This window comes from Pleurodeles waltl, chromosome 8, assembly GCF_031143425.1.
Source record: "Pleurodeles waltl isolate 20211129_DDA chromosome 8, aPleWal1.hap1.20221129, whole genome shotgun sequence".
Taxonomy (NCBI): Eukaryota; Metazoa; Chordata; class Amphibia; order Caudata; family Salamandridae; genus Pleurodeles; species Pleurodeles waltl.
This window is the reverse complement of record NC_090447.1, coordinates 81,265,488-81,275,489: the sequence shown is the minus strand read 5'-3', so window position 1 is coordinate 81,275,489 and position 10,002 is coordinate 81,265,488. Positions and strand designations below refer to the sequence as shown.

The 10,002-nt window shown below is 40.2% G+C and overlaps 1 protein-coding gene across 3 annotated transcripts in view; it reads right to left on the bottom strand.

Annotated features, from left to right (window-relative positions):
- Nucleotides 1–283: 283 nt before the first annotated feature.
- Nucleotides 284–10,002, bottom strand: part of PDE2A (phosphodiesterase 2A) — a 1,588,440-nt gene continuing 1,578,721 nt past the window's right edge. For 2 of the 3 annotated variants that reach the window (XM_069203788.1, XM_069203790.1), the window contains exon 30: nucleotides 290–7,428. In XM_069203788.1, coding sequence (XP_069059889.1) covers nucleotides 7,194–7,428 — 235 coding nt within the window. In that variant the 3' untranslated portion in view covers nucleotides 290–7,193. Of the gene's footprint in view, nucleotides 7,429–10,002 lie in introns of all 3 variants that reach the window. The other variant, XM_069203789.1, reaches the window with a different exon arrangement.

The following is a 10,002-nucleotide window of genomic DNA, read 5'->3' as shown; positions in this document are numbered from 1 at the left end:
AGTGAGCGTTATGTTTGGCCGGCCGTCTTGGGCCGACCAAACACACATGCGCACAAGGGCTCTCTCCAACCCGGCGCTGTGTTGCCAGGCTGGAGAGAGCAGGCCCAGGCTCCCAGTCTGCGTTGGAGCGCCCAGCCAGGGCACCCCAGCCAACTATAACGCTGCTCTGAGCAGTGTCATAAGTGTGGCAGGGCAGGCTAGCAGCCTGTGCCTGGAGTGCAATAGCGACCTTAAGGTAAGTTACATTTTTTTTTTTATATATATATATTTTTATTTGTGTTTTGCTCCCCCCCTCCCCGCCACTTTGCCCAGTCGCCAGCCGCAACTGTATTCACAGTAGAGTAGAATCATGAAAAATGGACAGACCCTGCTCATGCTGTTACTACCAGGAATGGGAAATCAGTGCAGTAAGTTGGTTGTCTGCAGAGATATGAATGCAAACAGTGTCCCCCATAAAGAGCATTATGCTTTCAAAAGAGAAAATCCATGTTAGTACAAATAAGGGAAGCATACTTTTTCTTTTGCTGCCTCATATTTGCAGCTAGAACTGTGGTTGCTCTTTCGGCAAGGGAATCGGTATAAAGACATATCTTCAGTAGTCATTCCTATACATGCTGTTGGCCAACATTACCAATTTACAGTAGCTACACAGACCCTACAGAATATTTTACAAAGCATTTTCCTAAAGGCAACTCAGAATTGGTAAGGCAAATGAATACATGGTCCATTTAACAATTCATGTCAAAGCTCACAGGTAGGTCTGCAAACCTCCTTTCAACACGCTACATATATTCAAAATAAAAGTATATATTATATATTTGTATATATAGATAAAAAATGTGCCTTCTGCCGTTCCTTGTTGTTGCGTTGTTGTCTGGCAAAAGGACAATCTTTACAGCTCAATAAGTAGGCCACAGGGATGTATCTGATATGTCAATGGGTGCAGCCATTGTGAAAAGAAGGAACCAGAGGACACGAGGGAACACAAGAGGAAAGACCCATAATCCATTTGTGGATCTTCCATTCACAACTTTGAGCATTTCCACCAAATGTCTTGCCCTTTTGTGGCAAGGAGACAGAATACACCGGCTTGGAAATCTCAATACCCGCATTCCTGTTTTTTCTTTAATGCTGATTGGTTGATGAGTGTGGTTCAGGCACAACCTATGTGGCAAACAGGCCTTACAAGATTGATACGTCACTCCTGTTTTCCCCCACACTGATAGGCATATGGGAGTTCATATACATGAAAGCAGGCGGCTTAGGTGATCCTCATTATAAAAACACTGAAATGAATGAATTCTCCTTTTAATCACCCTCCCTTTCCTCTGGGACCCATAAAACCACTTATGTGCAGGAGAACCTGTCCCAGCAGAATGACTACTGTCAATTTAGGATAACACATACTATTTTAGCTGGAAGTTCAGAAACACACTGGTATGTTATGAAATAGCCCTCTTTGAGTTGTATGTGTTTGACTTGGGTGTCCTAGCTGCAGTAATTCTGCCAAAACCAATGTATACTATTAAACAGTCTTATCGAAATCGTCATTTGGCAACCTCCACCGGTGGTTTAAATGAAATCAAGGATTGCCTGTGCAGGACAAGAATATTGTTTGATCTGCTTTTTGAGAATGAAAAAACCTTCTGTATTCCTTCAAATGTCTCTCTGTAAGTATTCTAATTGGTGTCTCTGCCTCTGTAATTGCAGTAAAATGGGTATCCATGAGAGTCATCTTTCTACTTTTAGCAGTCACTCGGGCCGAGTTAGATTGGCCTAGATAGGACCAGATTCAATGTGATAATTCAAGACTAGTTTACACTCCTTTGAGACACACTGTTGTGTAGGCATTATCCACGGTCATTACCACAGCGGTGATAAATTCATGAAGGTGATGACCTAGTGGTCACTTGGCAAAGAAACTGAACAATGGCTCAAAGATGGCCTCCTGAGATCTGTGATTGGCATTGGTCATTGGCACTGCAGAGGTCCTGCTCAAAGAACTCCATGGATTCTGGTTACCTCAAAGGTCATGTAACAGTAGAACTGATTGTCTATCTGTGGATTCTCCACCTGAAAGTCAACACATTAAAATACACGTAGCAGAACAACAAACTCAGAAGACAGATGTGCATCATAGCTATACTAACTGGATAAACATGGTAGTTCAATGACCCAATCTCAAATAATCTAGTGCTTAAGCTTTATGTTAGGTTATGTTTGATGCAAAAATATTATCCATTGTTTCTGAGCACTGATTTTCTTTCTGGCAAATGTTTTGTGAACTCAGTTATACTACTGAAATAAGCTCTTTGGGGCTGCACTTAGTTAAATAAACCGATGTGTGTTTCATTCCAATCAACAGCTAAAACTTGTGAGTAACATATAGTGCAATAGAGACATCTACACTTCACTCGTGCTTCCTTCCTCTTAGAAGGCTGTGGGTGTATATCCAAAAAGACCTGTATTGAATCGATATACTGAAGATAGCTGTGTTTTTGTTTAGAGAAGGGTCAGATTTAGGTGTACACCTTTTTTTTTAATTTCTGTAGGTGTATTTGAAGATAGTGGTGATGTGGAATTAAAATGTCAACTTTCGAGAACATCTTGGATGTCAAATGATCATTTTAGTTGCAAAACATTATTTATGTGAAGTGACTTGCTCTGAGCGAAATCCGCCCACATTGTTACATGTTTTTGGTATCCGCTTAGCCCTTTAAATCAACATGAGGTTCTTCCCCTGTTCCATTAAGTATAGGATAATTATGTGTTGTGTGTTAACCTATGCCATTTCCAAAAAGCAATGTACCCCGTAAAAGGTTTGTGTATTGTGTCTGCCTAGCAGTGTTCCTACCAAACAAAGACCTTCATCATTAGATAAATAAACTATTTGAGAAACATACTTTTTCACATCTATGAACAAAAACAAATTCTAAAATGGTACCAAAAGGGACTCCAAGCGCTATTAAAGCCAAAATGCTCACAAGGTCAAATCAATGATGGAAGGCTTCAATTTTTTATCTGCTATGTTTTGGATTAAAGGATGATGGTGATTTTTCTACCTTTGGCCATTATCTCCATGATTACCCTTTCATGTCTTGTACTAACTTGATGACACTACATTTTCTGTTCTTCTTCGTTATTTTTCCTCCTACTCAAACTTTAAATCTTGCCTTCATAAATCTAATTTTAAAATTTATCTTTATAATAACCATTGCAAATCTTATCGTTGTGGTCCCCTGTTTTCTGATTCTGAATTCCTAACCCCACTCAGTTTCACATCTGGGCTTCATGATCCCCAAATTTAAGACCGCAAAAATTAATATTACATTTTTCAGACCATACTTTAAAAATCCCAATTGCACTTCTTTCCCTCCTAATCACATTTCAAGCTAAACTTCTTGATTTTAAATCTTGTATTTATAATCTAGAAAATGCCTACATAATTTAAATCCCAGCACTTCACCTCAATCTCAAATATAAATTGTATCTAATCTCCTGAATTCCCGGCTTGCTTTCATTATGCATATTTCATTTATTCATTTATTCATGAAGAGATGATTTCAAAGCTTTCCTTTATTATCCTCTCATTTCTGTTATGCCTTTGTAATCCCCTACTCTCAGTTCTTGCCTTTGTCAGACCCAATTCAAAATGTCTTTATGATTGCATGATTTCTGAGTTTTCTCCTCATTATCCCATCATTTTAGGTCTTGCTTTGTAATCCCCTGGCAAATGTTACCACCATCATCTCAATTTCAGATATTGCATTAAAAAGCACAATTCTAAATTTTGCATTTTCTAGCTTGACTTAAAATCATTTTTGCTTCACGAGTCCCTGATTTCATTTTTCTCCTGATACACTCTGATTATCAAATATTGCCTTCATAGTTATTTGATTTCAAATCTTAACTTCATCATCCTGATTTCAGACCTTGCCTCCTCATTCCCCTGCTGTCAGTCCTTACCCTCAGTGCCTTGTGATGTAGGATATTGCTTTCATATTACCCATTTCAGATCTTGCCATTAGGATACCCTGGTTACAGTTGTTCCCTTCAGAATCTCATGATTTTAATATTATCTTCATAATCCTGATTTCAGAGCTTACTTTAGGGAATCTGTATTCCAAACCTTGCCTTCAGAATCCACTGATTATTATTATTTTTTCACGACCCCATGAGTTAACATTTAACCTTTAAATTCCCAGCTGCAAATGTTGCATTTATAGTGCATAGCCATGTATTTAAAACCCGGGTCTAGTGATGGACCATGGCATCTCAGAACAACTGTTTGATGCCGTTACGTAAACCTTAAAAGCAAATGTAAAAGGGAGAGCAAGAAAATGTATTTGACGTGGTAAACCAAGCTGGCTACAGATTTTTATGCTTTCAGGGTTGTAATTACCAGAATGGACACACTGATGAGAAACCCTAACAAAAGGACTTCGTGAACATTTGTGAGTGATATCTGGTGGCAGGGAATCTGTTGATCACTTTGCTGGAAATTATATCTCAACCAGGAGAATACAATGCTGCATTTAAAGCCAATCAGTTTTTCAGGGAAAAAAACCCCTAAAATTCAATGCTTATTTATTGACCATCAACGCACTACTGGATGAATCAGTTGTGCTATGTTTAGAACCTGTTATGTGGAAGATCTCAGACCCATGCACTTATCCTTTGTAAGAAGAAGGAGTTGTTTAGGTGTGAAAATTTGCTGAATTTGTTGTTATCTAATCCCAGCCACTCGAATCCAAAGGTCAGGAAAAGTAAAGTGATGGCTAGGCTTTGTGATGCTGAGTAAGAGCCACACTGCCGTGTGTTATGTGCCTGTGGGTAGTGGAATACTGTGCACTACTGTTGATAGAAAGGTCTTGCTGGAACACTGCTCCCATGAGTTACAAACCAGAAAGGTAGAATTTTTCAAAGATATCTTGGCATTCAACAAAATCCTTGGGCCCATTCTTGAACACCTTAGAAATGGCAGTGTCATCTGTTGCTTTAGTACTGCTGGTATTATTGGCAGCTCTTGATACCTTGAACCAGGAGAGATTCCTTTGTGAATTGGACCTGATGGAGCCAATCAGGGGAAGGACATTGAGCTAGATTTTGTCTTTCCAGACAGTTAGCAGTCATCCGGTTCCACTTGGAAGCAGAGTTTCAAGTCTGCACATCCCGCCTTACCCAATTCATTCTTTAATATTTATTTGCTCCCTCTTGGTCAGTGGACCAGAAGCCATGAGCTCCAGTGCATACTTATCAATGCAACTCAGAGCATATTGACCCTGCAGGGGGCTTCAAGGGTGTAGGGAGTGTGACTGACTGGTTGTGGTTCAGTGCTGGCTCCAGGAAGATCGATGAGCCACGATGGAGACAAAACAGACGTACAGCATTGGACTGGGCCTGTCTGAGCAATCTCTCCCTAAATTGCCAGCCAACTTTGGAAAATATCTACCCTTCTCAGATCTGTCATGAATCAATAGTTGATGTTTTATAGTATTTCTATTTTAAGGATCTCTTTTAATCCTTGGCCAAAGTTGTGACTAATTTGGCATATTAGCATAATTTAACTATTTCCCATTTCTGCCATCTTTTGGAAAAAGAACAAATAAACTTGTTGGTTTTTGTGGGTTTTCTCTGATGCCGAAGTGTTGGCTCATCTGTTTTATACATCTATACCGTAAGTTCCAATTTTCCTACACCTTGAAACTCCCCTTCGTTTGCCATCAATAAATATTATAACAAACCAACAAATGTGTTTCTCTGGGATTCAGAAATGTGCACGTGTAAGATCCAATCTATGGATCTTCATCGGTTACTGGCCTGGAGATGAAGACGTACTGCTCTATGCTGCTCCCAAGATTCCAAACATCTTCCAACTTGACCACCAACATGCTGAAAATGTTGATTCTGTCTTCTTTACCGGTTTAGTGTTTGTGTTCTTTCATAGTGGTATTTCCTGAATTATTTGAATAAGTATCTTTTGTGGATTTTTTAAATGTAATTTTAATGTGTGATGTTGCCCCTATGGATTGTTGAGGGGTGCTATATACTTTAAAGGAAAGTGCATTTATTTAGAAAAATGTACTTATAAGGAGTACTGCTATAAAGTGCATTTTGATGCTGGGATCCCATTACAAGGGTGTAATTTAAGTATAACATAATTCAAGTGTAGATTGACTATAGAGGTGGCAAAATACATTTTCCTTTCATGTGTTGGTGCTGCACGGTTGACCCCTGCCATTTTCATTCCTTCCTTCCAGTTCGGCATTTATAGTCATGATGCTCAAAGATGAAAACATAATTAAAAATGCCATAACTGAGCGGATGATGAAATAGTGCCTGAGCGGTAGTATCCGTCCTTGGAATTCAACAAAAGTTTCATATCATTCTCATTCATAGAGTGGGTATGTGCATCATGTTGGGTGGCAGCACGTCAGGGTGCCTGAAAACCAGCCCAGGTGTAGGTACTTTCTTCTCTGTTAGACACCAAACATCTCTCCCGTAAAGCTCTATGTCTCGGCTCGTATATAGAAACCCAGGCGAGCTGTAGTGTATTTCTCATGGAGATCAACAGCTAACCAGAAAAATATATATGAGCCTCAAATACTTGAGGTTTCTAGACAATGTCTCTCAGACAAGTATGTTCCACAGACCAGTAGGGAAGCATGGTAAATGTATGGCCTTGACATGGAGAATCAGAAAGGTGCCTGGTTGGAGTTAACCATGAATCCACTCCTTTCTTGACAAGTGACTTTCATTGCTTGTACATCAGGTACCCACATTTCATCTAGAAATATTAGGACAATTCAGATGCCTCTAGAGAGACTGGCCCTCACTGGGATAATTCTCATTTTTCAAACAGTGTCACATATCCAGTAGAATTGAAACACAAGAACTGCCCATCAAGCACGTATTCCTACAGTATCCACTAATGCAAACTGTTCAAATATGCGTTATAACATTCCTTATTATAAACGTCTTAGATCACCCCACCAATCAGCTTGCATGACTCCAGAAACACACGATGAACCCATAAAAAAAAAGTAAAATGTTTTTGTGTTGTATGACATGCGTTGAATGTGATGACCTCCCTGCAAAAATAGATTACAATTGTATCAAAATCATCAACCTCGTCAGATTTGATCTAGGATCAAATAAACAGCTTAAAAAGTTGTTATTATGCCTTTCGGTCATCATTCCGCTGTGAGGCGCCCTCTGTGCCCCTTAATGTCCAGGCAGCCATTCATCTTGATACTTTCTTCTGCTGCCTCCTGCATCAAGTCATATTCCTCATCCAGGAAGTCCAATGAGTTGTTGCTTGGCAATCCCCTGATGGTGAACTTGTGTGATACTTGAGCCCATTGCACTTTGTTAGCTGCCACCCTCTCATAGAGTTCTGAGGACTTGGGGAAAAGTTCTTGTAGCAACCTGAAGCAGAAAGAATGGAGAAAGACAAGTGAGAAGCGTCTTGGAGAGTCATTATTATCCATCACTTGGTAGCATATCTTCATTATCCAAGAAACCTGTGAATCATGCAGTTGGAACCAAATAACCATCACAGTTTGGATGGCATTGTCATTACAGATCAACTTTCACCACTGCTTGCACAAAATTCCTCTTGTGAGATGCTGAGCTAGGTCTGATATCAAACGCCTCTAGGATTTGTGGATTATGAGAAGTCCAGATCCAAGAATATATTCACAACTATTGCTGCTTCCCCACACTTCACGCTCAAGAGAAAATGATATCATCCCAGCAGCTATGGAATAATAGTCCTCCATTCTGCTGAACAACACTCCCTCTTTAAAAACTGCTCCTCAACAGATTAGCTTCTTGCATTTTAACCCCTGATTAGAAGGATAATTGAGGCAGTTTTGAGTAAAATAGAAGGGTGCAACCCAGTATGCTACGACTGGAAAGGATGTGGGTCATTGCTTGCTATTTTTGCAAGCATTAGCCTGCGGTTTTAAGAGTTATTTTAAAGATGCAGTGTGTGGTTTTAACAGTTGCTGTATAATTGTACCTAATGTTGCATTTTTTAACTGCACAAACGAGCAGCACAAGTAGGGTGTTTTAATTAGAATTAAAGATGGAGAAATAGGGTTAAGCATGTAGGGAGTGCATAAACTCAAATATGTACCTACATTTAAAATGACCGGATATTTGGAAGAGAAACTATGAGCTGCTTCTCTTCTTGCAAGCAAAGTGCTAGTGTTTCACTGGTTTGGCTGGTTGGGTGACATATATGCCCTCAATACAAGTCTGACCACCGCCAATGCGGTGGTCCGACCGCTTTAGCGGCGGTCAGGCTGCCAGATTATGACCATGGTAGTTCGGCCACAGTTGGACCGCCAATATCGCCAGTTTCCCTCCACTGGAGGGACTGGCGGTCCTAATCCACCAGGGTAGTGCTGCATGCAGTTCTGCCCTGGGGATTACGACTCTCATCTCTGCCATATTTCACATGGAGGTTGCACCGCCATGTAAAATCTGGCGCAGATGGAGTGCAGGGGCCCCCACGGACAGCCCCATCGCATTTTTCACTGTCAGAAAAGCGCGACAGGTGCTGTTGCACCTTACTCTCTGCAACATTGCTACTGGCTCGATTACGAGCCGGCGTCGATGTTGTGGGCTGTTTCCCGCTAGCCCAGTGGGAAACGCGTAATAGGGGCCGCGGGAAGGTCACCACACTGGCGGTGACCTGACTGCGGGAGTCTGGTGGGCAGCCTTTTCCGCCTGCCAAACTCGTAATGAGAGCCCTAATCTTAAGATATCCCTTAGTTAATGTAAGACTGTGGGACCATTTTGGATCAGGAAGCTGGAGCATCATTAAGAACAAAGTGGCTGCAGATTGACAAGTTCACGCTGTCAACATCAGCTGAAATTTTGAAGCTCTAATTGGCAAAAAATAATCAGATGAGGAAAGAGTAATGTTTTGAGAAGGAAAACATTTAAAAGACGTAAATATGCAGACTAATGTTACTAGTGATTTGGTATAACTGGATGTAATTAAGCTTCTTGTACAAAGAGAAGCAAATAGTTCTCATAAGGAAGCAGTTCATAAAGTGTTAATAAACAAGAAAGGGAGAATGCCTTAGATGAAGAGTATTAGCCATTTTTCATTTTGGTGGGGCATAGAAATGTGAGCAATATTAATGGTGGAAAGAGTGTGAAAAATACCAAGCCTTTTACTTAAAAACACAAGGAGAAACCTTGTTACAGGACATTGGGAGAAGATAGTCGCTGTAAGCATGTCCACAGTGGCATGGCAAGGAAATTTGTGCTTAGTTGCACAAAGGAATTTACGCAGGAAATTGAGAAGGATTTTGATGTTTAATAACGAATGAGGGTGAAAAAGTTTGTAATGAATAGATATTAAAGATATTAAATTTAGAAGCACTAAGATTTGACAGGCAAATATAAGATTTTAAGTACTAAGGTGTTGTTGAAGGCTCCATGGGAGAAGATATGTGTAGACCAATTCAAAGACGCCACAAAATAAAATTATGGACGGAGTGTTGAAACTTTTCAAACACTCACCCCCTGCCACAGATCTGTGTTCAATCCATTGTTATTTTGATTGCTATGTCACCCCAGTTTGGACCCAGCCACGTGCAAATCGGACAAGGATGCCACAGCAATTTTAAGAGTAGAATTCTTTAGATCTAATATTGAGGATTGGCTCAGTATTAAATCTAATTTAAAATTAGTTCCATTTGCAGGTGTTATAGGCGAATGAGGTTCATATGAGAGGGGTGATGGTGGGAATTGCGGTTATTAGAGGTTTGAGCCAGAGGGTGATTTGTTTTCTTAGAAAGGCTAACTCTGCTTAATTGCAGAAACATGCAAGGTGAGTTTATTGAAAACTAGTCCAAAGATGGGTTACTTACCTAGTCCGAAGACGGGTGACTTACCCAATAAGGAGTTCAGTGTAGATACACATTGCTATATGGTGAGTGCTGGAAAGATGGCATACTTTAACATCTTTGGATGAAGGTCATC